The sequence below is a fragment of the Scyliorhinus torazame genome, chromosome 15 (genome assembly GCF_047496885.1).
Source record: "Scyliorhinus torazame isolate Kashiwa2021f chromosome 15, sScyTor2.1, whole genome shotgun sequence".
NCBI lineage: Eukaryota > Metazoa > Chordata > Chondrichthyes > Carcharhiniformes > Scyliorhinidae > Scyliorhinus > Scyliorhinus torazame.
The window spans coordinates 181717148-181733364 of NC_092721.1; the positions used below are offsets into that span (position 1 = coordinate 181717148).

Here is a 16217-nt window from a genome sequence, read left to right on the forward strand (position 1 = left end):
GGCAACTTCATCCAGTAAAATACACACCCCATGTTGTATTACCAGTTCCATTAGACTGAAGAAATTCGCACCCTACCTTTCAACCGCTCCATACCACCACTGACATGGGGAGTCCACTCGTCATATTTCGCATAGTTTCCACCTCATTCCATCATGTATCAGTGTACAGGTCCCTTCAGGAAAAATTCTAATAGCCCAGCTACTGTTACTTGTAGGATTCCCAAGAACCATCTTTCTGACTGGTAAGATTTTGCTTGTACTTTTTTTGTTGTGTGCAACTACTTTTCAATTGCCTTTGCTCCATTTCTGTGGGGCTGCCATTCCTTTTGCTCCTTTTGGACAGGACGAGAGGTTTCCAGGTTTAAAAAAAAAATGTTCATGGAATGTGGGCATCGCTGGCTAGGCCAGCATTTATGGTCTATTCCTGAGGGTATTTAAGAGTCAACCACATTGCTGTGAGTCTGGAGTCACATGTAGGCCAGACCTGGTAAGGATGGCAAATTTACTTCCCTAAAGGACATTAGTGAACCAGATGGATTTTTACGACAATTGGCAATGGTCATTTTTAGACTTCTAGGGCGACATTCTCCGACTCCCCCACCGGGTGGGAGAATCGCCGGGGGCTGGCGTGAATCCCGCCCTCGCCGGTTGCCGAAGTCTCCGGCACCGGATATTCGGCGGGGGCGGGAATCGCGCCGCGCTGGTTGGCGGGCCCCCCCGCTCGATTCTCCGGCCCGGATGGGCCGAAGTCCCGCCGATAAATTGCCTGTCCCGCCGGCGTAAATTAAATCACCTACCTTACCGGCGGGACAAGGCGGCGCGGGCGGGCTCCGGTGTCCTGTGGGGGGCGCGGGGCGATCTGACCCCGGGGGGTGCCCCAACGGTGGCCTGGCCCGCGATCGGGGCCCACCGATCCACGGGCGGGCCTGTGCCGTGGGGGCACTCTTTCCCTTCCGCCTCCGCCACGGTCTCCACCATGGCGGAGGCGGAAGAGACTCTCTCCAGTGCGCATGCGTGGGAAACTGTCAGCGGCCGCTGACGCTCCCGCGCATGCGCCGCCCGGAGATGTCATTTCCGCGCCAGCTGGCGGGGCAACAAAGGCCGTTTCCGCCAGCTGGCGGGGTGGAAATTCATCCGGCGTCGGCCTAGCCCCTCAATGTTGGGGCTCAGCCCCCAAAGATGCGGAGCATTCCGGACCATTGGGGCGGCGCGATGCCCGTCTGATTGGCGCCGTTTTGGGCACCAGTCGGCGGACATCGCGCTGTTTCGGGAGAATTTCGCCCCTAATTCCAGTTTTTAAAAATTAAATTCAAATTTCACCATCTGCCATGGCGGGATTCGAACCCGGGTCCCCAGAGAATGACTCTGGGACTCTGGATTACTAGTCCAGCTACAATACCACTTGACCACTGCCTCTGCATAGGAAAAATGGTATCTTCACTTTTTGGGAAAGAAGGAGAGACTGTAGAAGGATGCAGGCCTGCCGACACCAGAAGGGCAAAGACCCCAGTAGTATCTTCATACTATAATGGGATCTTCAGAAGACCTGTGGACCATTCAGACCCATGAGGCCATTTTGTCATTAATTTAGGTCATAGCCGATTTGTACAGCATCTTAAACGCAGTATTGAAATGTTCAATTGACAGACTGAGTTCCATATTTCCACGACCCTCGCTGTGCGGAAACGCTTCCTGAAATCACCCCTGAACAGTTCAGTTCAAATTTTAAGGGTTTTATCCTTTGGTTTCCTACATGGCTTGCAACTGCAATGACCACGCTAAAACCACTTTTCCAATTTACAATCCCACTTGAATTAAAGTGGAAAATAAGTCTTGAAGTAGAAAATGTAAGACGTATGTTTGTTCGTCGGGGCTAACCTACTCACTGGATAAGCACACTATGCTATTCAGGGACTTATCAGCATAATTCTGAGTCTGCACTCCAAACAGACTGCCATGACTGCAGTGAGAGTGAGTCAGGAAACAGGATGCAATGTTTTAGAGCTATCTCTCTGTCCCCTGCTCCTTTTGAGTGTGGCTGCTTCCAAAGTTGCCGGACTGCAGAATTACCTTTGCAATTCTTTGCCGGTAAACTCATGTACGAATAGTATCTGCCGTGGGAAACTATTTTAATTAAGAAATATGGATTACCTATTCATGGCTCCATTGCATCATTCACTGCATGTGACATGCTAGCTTAATGGAAGTTTATCGTGGTTTACTTTGTAATGGCTACCAGTCTTCATCTGAACATTGAATTGTTTGGCGTATCTCCAAATGCCTCAAGTTTCAGTGTGTTCACTACCAGTGAGGTCTACCCTGCAATGTAACAATTCCAAAACACCAGCAGTGCCATTTCCACCCAACAAAGGCCTGCCAGTATGAATAAAACATGTAAATGTGCTTGTGCTCCAGTTGTGCAAAAGTCCCAGTTGCAACTTGTGTTTGTTTTGGATCCCTGGTTCTTCTCCAATAGCCAGAGAAGGTTAGCAGTGGCCAGTAATATCAAATCCGCAATGCTGGCCTAAATAGTAATTTTAAGAAAAGCAGCTGCTTCTTGAACAGAGTACTAATTAAGTATTATCGGTATTGGCATGGAGGGAAGGAGGTGGGGGGTGGTGACGGTCAGCTCATTTGACTAGGCAGCTAACATGTCTTTCAGATTCATGCCAACAGCATGAGGTTTGATCGCTGTTCTGGCTGAGGTAGACTTGCAGCCTGCCTCCTCACCCTGCCCCCATATGAAAGTCACGGCATAAGCCATGGTTCAGCAACCCTCAAATCGAAGATGCTACCCAGAGAAGAGTGGGTTGCTCAGCAACCCAGCCGGAACGTGAATAGGACAGATTCCAGAGCATGGAAAAGTTGCAACCGACTCAGCAACTTGTCATATGGTGACATCACTGGCAGCAGCTCGTTTCATTTGTCACGGGTAGCACTGTACCTCCAGTAGTGTGTAGAGGACGGTCCAGCTCTTGAGTTGTGCACTGTCCCTCCCGAAATAGCAAGGAATATATAATTTAAATTTCAAAGTGGCCACATTGAGTCTATTGTTGGTGACTGCAGTGGAATGCCAATGCAGCAATGAATGTGTTCAGTGGCAGTTCTCTTTCGTCATGGAACTGGGTAAGATTAACAACTGTTTCTGACAACCCAGGCCATGGTATCAGGATCTGGCTGTGTTACTCAACAACCAGGCATGGCTTTCACTAACCCAAATGTCCCATTACTCGTCCACAATCGGATGATCTCAGGAGAATCTCGTGTTTGCTTTGTTATCACTCGTACAGTACGTATTGGGACATTTTGAGATATTTAGCGATGTTGAAGGCACAATATAAATGAAATGAAAATAGCTTATTGTCAGAAGTTGGCTTCAATTAAGTTACTGTGAAAAGCCCCTAGTCGCCACATTCCGGTGCCTGTTCAGGGAGGCTGGTACGGGAATTGAACCGTGCTGCTGGCCTGCCTTGGTCTGCTTTCAAAGCCAGCTCTTTAGCCCTGTGCTAAACCAGCTAAATGCAGGTTGTTGTTGCTGGGGGTGGGGGAAGGGAACAGAATTAGTTCCATTGCTACAGATGTCAGACAAAGTTTACACTTGATCAGTTTAAACCCATGTAATTATGTATGCAACATCCAAACAAATAGCTTTTAATGGAAATTATTGAATCATGGACCATATTCCAATATTCCATTAGAGAATTACACCTTAGGCATCCCTTACAGAAAACAAATGGGTTTTCAATAAAACATTATTTTCTCGTGCAAAATTACGTTTTGAGTACGAAAGGATTAAAAAAAACTGTTTTGTTCAAAACAGAACAACAATTATTTGGTGTTTAGTGCCTCAAAGCATGTCTCCACCACTGAAACAATTGGAAGCATTCTTAATGGCAGCAGCGCAGAAAATAACATTGTGCAGATGAAGCAAGATTATAGAATTAGTGCCTACAGGTGCTGTTTTCTATTCAATGGTGTTTGCATTTCAAAAACAATAATGGATAAAATTCTTTGCCTTCCCCCCCGGCATGTTTCTCGGTGACGGAAGGCAGCCCTCCGTTGGTGAGTGGCGGGACCTTCTGGTCCCACCACTGTGGATGGGATTTCCCATTGAATTCACCCTACATCACCAAGAAACCCATGGCTGCGATGCGCCACCCTTGGGACCGGAAGACCCTGCCAGTGTGAACAGCCGGAAGATTTCAACGATATTTCAAAGGTTCATTAATGGTGCAGTGGCTTAATCCACGGAATAGCCGAGTTGTACAGACCAGGGATGTCCTAACTTCAATCCCGACTGCAATGTTCTGGGTTAGCTGCTCTGTCTAACAAAACAATTTACCACAATGTCACTGCCTTACACTGTTATGTGGAAGCTGATACTGGAAATGTAATTTCTATGGATATCAGATAAGGAGGTAGTGGCAAAGTGTATTGTAACTGGACTAGTAATCCAAAGGTCCAGCGTGATGCTCTGGGGACCTAGGTTCGAATCCCACCAGGGCAGGGTAATAGAAATCTGGAATTAAAACCCTAATAACGACCATGAATGGTCGATTCTCATGAAAACAAAACACATGCTGGTGCACTAATGGTATTTAGGGAAGGAAATCTGTCATCCTTACCTGGTCTGGCCCACATGTGACTCCAGACCCACCACAATGTGGTTGACCCCAGGGATGACAATAACTGCTGGCCCTGCCAACGATATCCACATCCCATTAATGAAGAAAGTTGATTGTTTGAGCTGCAATATACCCTATCAGCACTGCTTTGGGTGAGGGCTGGAAGGGGAAGTAATGCCAATGGAACTGAACTCTAGGAAGAAATCAAAACCTTTCAGGAGAGAAGGTGAGAAAATTGGCAAAATAATTGAGGTTGATTGTTCATAAACTACTTTTCATCGACGTTAATTATTCGGAATAAGAGATGTGAAAAGAATTTGGAATATTTTGATTTTCCTCCATTACATGGTACTCTGAGCTGTGAAAACTGATTTGTGGCTCTGTTCCAATTTTTGCCTGGTGATACTCCTGTGAAGGTTTTTTGCCATTTAATATTATATAAATGCAAGTGATTGACGTTGCTTTCATTCTTTTCTCCTCAGGTGTAACTACAGTGCTGACAATGACTACGTTGAGTATTAGTGCAAGAAACTCGTTGCCCAAAGTTGCTTACGCCACCGCAATGGATTGGTTTATAGCTGTGTGTTACGCATTTGTCTTTTCTGCTCTGATTGAGTTTGCAACAGTGAATTACTTCACCAAACGAAGCTGGGCTTGGGATGGAAAAAAAGCAATGGAAGCTCTTCAATCAAAGGTAAGGATTTTTAATATGTAACCTATACATTATTGAAGCATCAGTCAAAGGCTCGATTTTGGAAGATCAGTTTAGAGCGACAAATTGGGTTCAAAGCAAGGCAGGGAGAAAGTGCCCAGATTCAGAGTGGGGGGGGGGGGGGGGGGGGGCGGTGTGGCAGGACAAGCAGGATTATGGCTGATGCATTACTGGTGATAATTGAATGGCAAAAGGAGAAAGAGAAACATGGTAGATCTTTTGTTCTCTGTTGTCTGGCTGTCAACACTTAGGCCCGAATCTTCGCTCCAGCGTTGGGAGCACAGACAGGACATTTCCCAGATCCACCCACACGATCGAGGTCAAAGTGTCCCGGAAGTGAGATTTTCATTCTGGGATGGCAGGGTTCTCTGGACGTTGGGCAGGGTGACATCGGATTGAATGTGGAGGCTGTTGGGTACGGAGATGGGTAGGGCAGAAGGCCTTCCTCGTGCGCCAGTATTCAAGATTTATTTTTCAAAAAGAGTTTGAATAAAAAACAGCCTTCACTCGTCATGCCTCTCAGCTTTCCCGTACACTATCCACCATCTCTAGCCATGCTAACCCATGCCATCTCATGCTCTCTCTCCACCCCCTATGGCCCCTTGTATCCTCAATGCCAACCTTTGCCCCTCAAACTTTGGAAATGTAATGGCAGCTGAGAAAGTGTTGAACCTTTTCCAACTGCCTGATGGATCAAAAAAAAAGAAATTATTGACAAATGTTCTATTTTAAGAAATTAGTTGCACTCGTGTAGTGTCATTCTTCATCTTGGGATGTTCCATAAGACCATAAGACATAGGAGCAGAATTAGGCCACTCGGCTAATCAAGTCTGCTCCACCATTCAATCATGGCTGATATTTTCTCATCCCCATTCTCCTGTCTTCTCCCCATAACCCCGATCCCCTTATTACTCATGAACTTATCTATCTCTGTCTTAAAGACACACAGTGAATTGGCCTCCAAAGCCTTCTGCGGCAAAGAGTTCCACAGATTCACCATCCTGTGGCTGAAGAAATTCCTCCTCATCTCTATTTTAAAGGATCGTCCCTTTAGTCTGAGATGGTGTCCTCTGGTTCTAGTTTTTCCTACAAGTGGATACATCCTCTCCATGTCCACTCTATCCAGGCCTCACAGTATCTTGTAAGTTTCAATAAGATCCTCGCTCATCCTTCTGAACTCCAAAGAGTACAGACTCAGAGTCCTCAAATGTTCCTCATACGACAAGTTCTTCATTCCAGGGATCATTCTTGTGAACCTCCTCTGGACCCTTTCCCTGTCCAACATGCTTCACAGCCATTTGAATACTTTTGAAGTACGCACTCACTGTTGCTATGTTAGCAAGCACAGCAGCCAATTGCGTACAGCAAGGTCCCACAAACTAAATGAGATAAACAACAGCGACTATGTTTGCTAGTGTTTTCTCAAGGATAAATGTACAATCTACTTACGGTAATTGCACCTAACTGTATATACAGCACAATGAAACAGTTTGGGCTCTGGGTTTGCGATTGTGCTCCCAAACAGCAAGAAGGAAAGCACAGTTCAGAACAACATTCTTATTTTCCCCGATTTTATTGTTTTTCTTTATTCACTCTGAGTGATCAAATCCTAAATGAATGAAATGAAATGAAAATCGCTTATTGTCACAAGTAGGCTTCAAATGAAGTTACTGTGAAAAGTCCCTAGTCGCCACATTCAGGTGCCTGTTTGGGGAGGCTGATACGGGAATTGAACCGTGCTGCTGGCCTGCCTTAGTCTGCTTTAAAAGCCAGCTCTTTAATCCTGTGCTAAATCAGCCCCGCATTAGCAACAGGGTGAAGAAATATAATTACCCCAATGTATTTTTCTCACTTGCAGCAATTAGATAGTCAAAGTTGTTCTGGGCAAGAGCAAGACCCTCCAGTTACTGCTGTCATTTGTTGCTCTTTTTAAAATTGTTATTTTCCTCTAATTTCGAGAAGTACCATGCATTTATTTAATGATTTAAATGAAAGGCTCCTGATGGCTGTTTCAAAAATCTGGTTCATGGTTCATGTTTTATAATACTTTGGGGATCATAGTTTTAGGTTGGAGGTTACAGTGTGGAGGTTAAAGTGTTAAATGTGTATGTGATCATTATGATTGAGAATCAGGTCATAATCCTGAGGTGAATGTAATTCAAACAAGCCTGGGTTGATTACACTTAACCTATGTTTATATTAAGGTCATAGGTAGAGTAGCGAAAGCGTTAAACAATAGGGGGTCTTCGATCTTAGATTAATAGAGCTAGAACGTCTACCATTATTTCAATGAAAGATTTAAATTAGTATGCAGTTTCCAGATGAAAGGAAGTTGAGAGGAGTTTAGTAAACATGGCGATTCTTTGCGGGCGCAGGGAGTCTGGAGAAAGGTTTGTAAATCTCTATTTGGCAAAAAAAGAAGGGGATGTCTCTTTTGTTTAATTTATCTGTTGAGTGTTTGATGATAGAAGCAAGCAGTTCAGTTCGGGAACAGACTGTGTCAGTAGTAACTTTCCTTTGGTGTATATTGCGTCTCAACAGATTGTGGGAGCCAACAGAATATGATGGTCAGTTAGGCCTTCACTTCAACCAGATACAATACTAACTTCATCATTCAGTATAGAGAATGTGGTAGGATTTCCATCTCAGTTTGGATTGTGCGAAGGGGGGTAAAGAAACTGGGTGACTTGCTCTAGTTTGCTCCCTCCATGTACCCAAACAGGCGCCAGAATGTGGCAACTAGGGGTTTTTCACAGAAATTTCATTGCAGTGTTAATGTAAGTCCACTTGTGCCAATAATGATTATTATTATACAGTAGTCCTCCCAGAGTCTTGGTGCAGAAAGCAAGCAGCAGAGTTAGGTTGTGATGCTATGAGGGAAGAAGGGGGCTGGCAGGTATCTGCCGCCACCCAGAACAAGGAGCTGAGGCATCGTTAATCCCATGGAATCTTTCTCCAGAGTATAGCTGGAAGACTGAGCAGAATTAAAATGAATTCTAGAGGGCTGTGGCATATCTTTGGCTAAGTCTCTGGAAAAGCGAATGTGCCTTCAAGATTGTTATAACATATGAGGGCATTCCAGGGGTGGTGGAGTTCAAAGTTCCTCGAAAAATGGTTCATAGTATTCATTATTTAAAACAATGAGGCTGCATTTTAGAGAGGAGCATATTGCTCACACCCACCCCCCTCCGTGGAAGAAATGGCTGGTGCCAGCAGATTCACGATAAACAAGATTGCCCTGCAGGCTGCCTGAAGTAGGTGAGAGTGGGATTTTCACCCCTCAGTGGGAGTAGGTCCGGCCCTCGAGCTGACAGCCAATCAGATTGGGCGGCAACTCTAGCAGTCTCAGCAGCGCCACAACCCAGTACTGGAAACTGGCAGAACTGCAACTAGGCCCTGGGTGCCCAGGCCCAGGCAATCCTGGGATTTGGATGGGGAAAGATCATGGATCCTAGGGAAGGGTGTGGAGGTTGAGTGGGTTCTGGTGACAAAGGTGGAGGAAACATCTTGGGAGAGCCATGCCTCTGATGCCCAACCCCAAAGGATGTACCTCCTCACCCCCACCTTCCGTCCTGCCTTTTAAAAAAAAACACCTGCCCACTCTCACCCACCTGCCCATGCCAACCATATCAATCATGATCTGGTGTGTGCAGTGCAATATTTGGTCAAGTGGCTTGTTAACAACCTCAGTCACCCATTAATTATCGAACTAAAAGTGGCAAGTAGGCTTTCGATTTTGACGCTTGTCCGCCTACCTTTTTAGGAGGGAGAGGAGGGCAAGAAGGCAGTGGGGTAGCCATCCATCCTAATGTGACCCTCAGCCAAAAATATGCCTGTGTGGGATTGTAAAGTCCAGCCCATAATGCTCAGTTAATAGTGCTTACTTTGTATCATTCTCTTTGGTAGACAACAACGTTTGTTTTTGCTTTAAAAACATGGAATCCTGTGGCTTAGTTCTGCTGGTTAATTGTAAGTGTTCAGATTTCTTCTTTAAACTTTCACAGCTCCTAACAGGATAGTAACATGTCTCAGTGGATAAATATAGTGCCTGATATGATGTTACGTCATGTGGACCAGGACCTCCTATTCTTTGCTTCGTTGATTGATTTCAGCTCAGATTAGAGGAACAACGGGTAACATTTGATCTTGTTGCTGAAGATCTTTTGGGAATGAAGCTCGGAAGAACTTGCAAAAGGTGGTAGAAGTCTGAAAATTGCAGTTGAAGTTCGGCCAGTTGTTAATTTTCAATTTGGGACTGATTTTTGAGCCAAATGCATTAAGGAAGATGAAGCAAGGGCTATTTTGCAACTAAACAGGCAAGGGGAATTAAATGGGCTACTCCTGTTTCTATGTCCCTATGTTCCTAGGCTAGGGCTGGAAAGAAACTCAACTGATGGCTGTCCAGTGAATTCAGAGGTTAATGTTTTATTAAACGTGAGCAGATGTTGGGTGAGATTTTCCAGCCCTTCCTGGCGGTGGGCTCTTCCAGCCCCGCCAAAGGTGGCACCCGCGCCCGGCACCCACATGGCGGGTTCCCCAACGGCAGGTTCCCAGGCGGCACAGTAGCATTGCGGTCAGCACTGTTGCTTCACAGCTCCAGGGCCCCAGGTCAGATTCCCGGCTTGGGTTACTGTCTGTACAGAGTCTGCACATTCTCCTCGTGACTGCGTGGGTTTCCTCCGAGTTCCTCCCACAGTCCTTAGTGTCCAACGGAACCGCCCCCTCCCTCCAGCCCTGAGATCCCCTGCCCACCGTGGTGGCCCACACCAAACCGGGACTGCATCCCCCAGTCAGCCCCCCCCCCCCCGGATTGGCACCCGGTGCGGTTCTCATTTTTGGCCTCTCCCGATATTCATCGGCCTCATTGCGCTCTCGTTTGAGTGAATTGAGGCCTGAGAATCATGCCTAATATCTTTTTCCAGTGCCACTTCCATCATTTGTGAAAATTGTAATTATAAATTTTGAATTACTCATACACATTAATTCAATTTGAAGATAAATTAGGTGCAAATTTTAATTAAGTGTACCAATCCCCTCTTATGAATTCATTTAAGTGCAATAAATCTATTGCATTATCAGCTGTAGTATCTCTTTTATAGATACAAGCCGTGCTCAGTATATATACTGGTGACATTCACTTAATCTTCTGTATAACAAGCCAGACTGCAATGTAAACAAAAATGAAGATTTTTTTCAAGAACAGTAAAAGGTCTTTATGCTCGAGCAATATGCCATTTTCGTTTTGGAAAGAGCTAATTTTACCTTCCGTTTCCCATCCACCAATTTTGTCCTTCTTCAGAAACACGTCTAATTACCTTCTGAATCCTGATTACTGAATGTTTCGTCCACCTTTCATTCAATTCTAATTCACAACTTCAATAACCTTTGGCCCAACAAGTTCCAACTAAAATTTATTTCTTACTTGCCAATTTCTGTATTTTGTTTTAAATTTCTTTTCGTAAACCTCAAGAAATTTTTTTTCAATGGGCGGCATAATAGTATAGTGGTTAGCACTGTTGCTTCACAGTGGCAGGGACCCGGGTTCGATTCCTGGCTTGGGTCACTGTCTGTCCGGAGTCTGCACGTTCTCCCGTGTTTGCGTGGGTTTCCTCCAGGTGCTCGGGTTTCCTCCCACAAGTCCCAAAAGACATGCTTGTTAGGTAATTTAGACATTCTTAATTCTCCTTCCGTGTACTTGAACAGGCGCCAGAATGTGGCAACGAGGGGCTTTTCACAGTAACTTCATTGCCGTGTTAATGTAAGCCTACTTGTGACAATAATAAAGATTAATATTATAAAATCTGTTTTGCGCAGATCCCATAGTCAGCTGTGGCTGGCTCTTGGGGTATATTTTGTGTTGCTGGAGTGTTGTCCATTAAAAGCAACAGCAAAGTGAACAGGCCTGGTGGAGGTTTTGAATAGTAACTTGATGTCACCTATATTATTATACAACCCCTTGCATTAAATCCCTCACTTTGCTGTTTTAACAGAGCCATTAATCTGTTCACAATGACTAACTTGGTTAACGCTCCGGTGAAAATAAATGAGAGTGTATTAAATGATGAACGATCTTACAGTGACGTCACCAGCAGTCATTTCTAGCCTGTTTTTTGTTCATCAATCTGAACTAACTCAATCCGGCAATTATTTTGCAGCATCATTCCTTTGAAAACGTGTTTGAAATTAATTACAAATTTAAGACCATTCCTTTTGACAGCCTGATGCGAACGTAAGGTTTATATATAGTTTCCATGGCCATCATATTTCTCCTCCGTTGTGCCATACTCGTATAATGTGATGATTGAGAGTTCAAACCTTAAATAAAGTCAACGCGAGACTATGAAATGAGATCCTTTGGGCCATGAGCCAGCTGTATATTTACTTGTTTTTTCCCCCGACAAGACGACAAAACCTTTGAGAAATTCTACTCAATTAATCTTGCATGAAGCACACAAATATGATTAACTCTGAATATTATGTAACATCGCCAATTCTTGCAGTTTTGTTAAGGACATATTGATTCAGCACAAATGTTTTAACGTACTGCTCACAGAGTGAGAGGTTTTGATTCTCGCTGTCGCTAAGTTTCACTGTTGCAAATCACACGTTAAATAATTGGGTAAATGAGTGGAAAACATCGGATGCATATATCATTAATAATTGCACAAAAACATAGCGCAAAAGATGCATCACAGGATCATGTAGAATAGAAAGGCAGCCATTTTGTCAATTGCCTGTGTCAGTTTATTGAAAGTGCCCTCCAATTAGTCCCAAACTCCAACCCTTTGCCCAAATTGCCGCACATTCCACCAACAAAAATATATTTTCCATGTCCTTCAGCTGTTGCATTGAACGAAAAGCCCTCGCTCCTCCATTTTGGTGGGCGTTTTGCTGGAGTTCCTTGAACTCCTGTGCAACTTTAGGGCCTCTATAGGCAAATGCCTTGCTGACTCTGTTGAGGTAGCTGATGGAGGTAACTGTAATAAGCCTTCATGGACTCCCAGTCCTGGATTTCACAGAGAGCCCAGCCTCCCAATGGGAAGTATTGTTAGAAATATTTTACTTGCATCCAAAATACTGCTGTACAGGTAAGTTTATTTTCTTGTAAATTTTTTTTACTGTCTTTATCATGTTTCAAATCGCATTCGATCACGAAGGCTCGTTGCCCATTTCTTTACTTGAGAAAAAGAGGATCAGAAAAGGAATATTGGGGGAGGTATTTTGGAACCATCGATGCCCAAGGCCCCGGTGATGAAATATTGAGATGGGTCTGTAAATAAGCGAGTCTAAAACCAGTGTAAGGCTGCTTATAGTGTCCGTCAGGCCAGTGTCATTTGTCGGACCCTGATTACAACCTTCAAGCATAAATGGCCACCGCAAGTGACCAATCAGGCAAAAATGCCAGCTTTTTATTTTGGGTGGGCTAAGGACCCCAAAGCTCCAGCCTGCTACTGGTTCAGGTGAGTCATCCAGCCCCTTCTTCCTGGCGATCGCCTCCTCCGAGCTCAGGAGCTGACCCATTACACACCCTACTAGAGACAGCAACTTGCAATCACCTGTAGCTCATGTTAACATAACTTGGGGCTGCCAAATGGCTTCAAACTCATGCTGGCATAAGGTGTGGACCTTTGACTAATATCGTGCTAGTTTTAGATGGAAAAAGAACACTTGAAGCCAAATGAAAAGCATATGACAGCTAATTTAATTGGCTACCCTATTTTTCTTGGATTTGTTTACTGTTATGTGTACCGAGGTACAGTGAAAAGTATTTTTCTGCGTGCAGCTCAAACAGATCATTTAGCACATGAAAAGAAAAGAAAATACATAATAGCGGCGTGAACCGCTCCAGCGCCATGCTGGCCCCCTGAGGGGGGCCAGAATCGGTAGTCCCCGTGCCCGTTTCGTGCCATCGTGAAACGCGATGGCGTTCACGACGGCACGAACACTTAGTCTCCATTTCGGAGAATCGCGCCAGGATGCTTTCTATGGTGCACCTGTAAAAGGTGACAAGAGACAGTGTGGACATGCTGAATTTCCTTAGTTTCCTGAGGAAGTATAGGCGCTGTTGTGCTTTCTTGGTCGGAGCATTAACTTGGGTGGACCACTTTGAAGCTGTTTGTGGGCTGACCCGTTTTGAAGCACTGTTCTTCAACTTGTGATTGTTATTTTACTAATTAGCATATTACCTTCTCTTCTGTTGTGATTTGCCGTTGTTTTACCCAGTTCAGCTTAATCAGATGCACATGTTATACATGCATTACAAATCAATTGTAGCCCCTGAGGCATGGCACTAACACCTAGGGGTGAATCCAGGATCGGCGGGCAACATTCTGATCGTGATTCTCTGCCCTCTCTGCCCCCTGCTGGCTAGGGGATTGGAGTTCGCACCCGCGCTGCTGCAGGAGGATGCAGATGAATGCAAACAACTCTTAGTGAGCTATATGCAGCCACTTAGCAGGCCTGGCATCCAATTCTCCGGCACTCCGGCCCCCTCGGCCGGGGGTCACTTGGCCAAGAATCATAAGCCTGAGGTGGTGGGCCACGTGGTGGGCTAAGGGGGTACCTCCTTAAGGGAGACGCCCCCAAAGTCCATCTGAGGGCCACCCCCCTCCTGACCACAATACACCCCTGTCCATCCCTGCTCTACCACGGACCCCCTAAAATGGGAGAATCCCAAGGAACTCCCTAAATACAGGGACCTCCTAAATAATAGGACCGCGCCCCCCCACAACTCCCCCCACCCCCCCTCCCGAAAAAGACCCCTGCCTGGAAGCTAGAGAGCAGTACAGGTGGCGCAGTGACAAAAATTACAGTTGTAACATTCACCTGGAAGCACCACGTGGCCATTCCTGGAAAGAGAACAGCTGCAATCTGTGTTTAAACCCCTCAGGTCCTGTAGCTGAAAGCCTTTCATTATTTTCTAGTAGTTGGCTGTGATTGACAGCTTCCACAAAACAGCTGACGCCTTGATTCATTCATCTCCCTTCACGGGTGAGGGACTCTGTGAAACCCCAATGTTTACAAACGCCGATCACATCAAAAAGAGGTAAGTGCATTGCAATCAAAGGATTGAGTGATATACTTACCTCTCTTTGATGGGGGGCACCAAATCAGGCATTCTCCGCCTACCTGGATTCCAGATCGCAGCAGTGCAGAACATCCCGGCCATGGTGTTTATAATCGTAGGACCGATATGCTTGTAACATCCTAAGGCATTATTCTGTTTTCCAGAAAAAAGAAACCTTGGCAAGGAATATGAACAATGCATATGCGATTGGTGGAATGGCCTACACCCCGAATATTACCAAGGACCCGGTCATACCAAGTATTTCAAAGAGTACGGCTGTGCAAATGAGGGCTGAAGAAAAGGCTGCTGAAAGTAAGAAGTCTTACAACAGCGTCAGCAAGATCGACAAAATGTCCAGGGTTGTGTTTCCTGTGCTCTTTGGAATCTTTAATTTAGTTTACTGGGCCACATATTTGAACAGAGAGCCAGTTATAAAGGAAGCCATCACTCCAAACTAATCATTCAGGAAATTAACTGGACAGAATCTTCGGATGTTGACCATATTCTTAGACGGCGATGTAAGCAGAGAAGGTTTTAACCGCCTGATACTTTTATACAGTATGTTTATTCAAACTATTTCCGACTCTTTTTTCGGGGCTTTTTTTGCATGTCATAAGCAGATGATGTCAGATTTGCTTTGACAATTTCTATAATTAACTGCGAACAAAGCGGGGCACAATATTGTTTTTGAGAATGCTGTAATTAAAGAACAATAACATTGAAGTCTGACTTTTGTGTGTGCAGGTTGAAAATAAAGTAATGAAAATAACAGACGCAGTGATCCTGTGGCTTATTTTGTACTTTGCAATGGTCTTTAAAGATAATGCTGGGATGCATCAGTAACGAAGCTGCTGATTTTGATTCATTGCTTCTAACAGCTGGGGCTGAATTCTCCAAAAATGGGGCTTTGTCCCCACGCTGGCGTTCCTTAAAAAGATTAAGGCCTATTCACCTACCTGCAGGGGACTGGCAGGGCCCCGGAGTGCTTCTCGCAACTTTAGCTGTGGATACGGGCACGCGCACTTCCGGTTCCGAGTCTGCACATGCGCACGGCGGCGGCCTCCAGCGGCCGCGCCGAGCGCCATGGTGGACTCAGCTGGCCGACCTGGACCAACAAAGAAGGTCCCAACGATCTGCCCTGCGCCGCTCCATCTAACCCGCTTGATCACCTACCCGGCTGTCCATAAGACCCCTCCCCCCCCGGGTACTTGATCCCCCCCACCAGTGCAGCCGCGGACTGAGTCCACAGCCGTCGCGTGAGAGTCCCGACCGGCCAGACGTGGTTGGAACCACGCCGTAGGGAATTCGGCCGGTCGGGACCGGAGCATCGCTGGGAGGGCCTCTGGCAATGGACCCCCAGCTGCGCCGCGTAAATCGCGCGTGAGCAATTCTTGGTGGACCGGAGAATTGCGGGAGTGGCGGCGGGCCTGATTCGGGCGTAAAAGTGGATTCTCCGCCCCCACGCCAAACGGGATTTTGTCGCAGGGCTACGGAGGAGCCAGCCCCTGGTTTCTGTGATGAGTTAGCTCATCATATCTAGACAACAGTTCTGGTGTTACAATTGGTCCAAAGATATCTGAGTTCTGCAGAGGGCAATTTGACTCGTTCCTCCTCCTAACTATTTTTAAAATTTGTTCATGAGATGTGGGCGTCAGTGGATGGGCCAGCATTTATTGCCCATACCTAATTGTCCTTGAATTGAGTGGCTTTTGCGGCCATTCTGGAGGGCATTTTAAGAGTCAACCACATTGCTGTGGATCTGGACTCACATGTAAGCCAGACCATGTAAGGATGGCAGATTTCCTTCCATTAA

At 45.7% G+C, this 16217-nt stretch overlaps 2 protein-coding genes across 4 annotated transcripts in view; one reads left to right on the forward strand and one right to left on the reverse strand.

The window, feature by feature from the left end:
- gabra5 (gamma-aminobutyric acid type A receptor subunit alpha5) overlaps window positions 1-15173 on the forward strand; it is a 109553-nt gene extending 94380 nt beyond the window's left edge. For both annotated transcript variants that reach the window (XM_072477222.1, XM_072477221.1), the window contains exons 9-10: window positions 5108-5319; window positions 14569-15173. In XM_072477222.1, the coding sequence (XP_072333323.1) occupies window positions 5108-5319; window positions 14569-14862 (506 nt within the window). In that variant the 3' untranslated portion in view covers window positions 14863-15173. The remainder of the gene's footprint in view (window positions 1-5107; window positions 5320-14568) is intronic.
- The window catches only part of gabrb3 (gamma-aminobutyric acid type A receptor subunit beta3), an 896267-nt gene that overhangs the window by 722155 nt on the left and 157895 nt on the right, over window positions 1-16217 (reverse strand). The window lies entirely within an intron of this gene.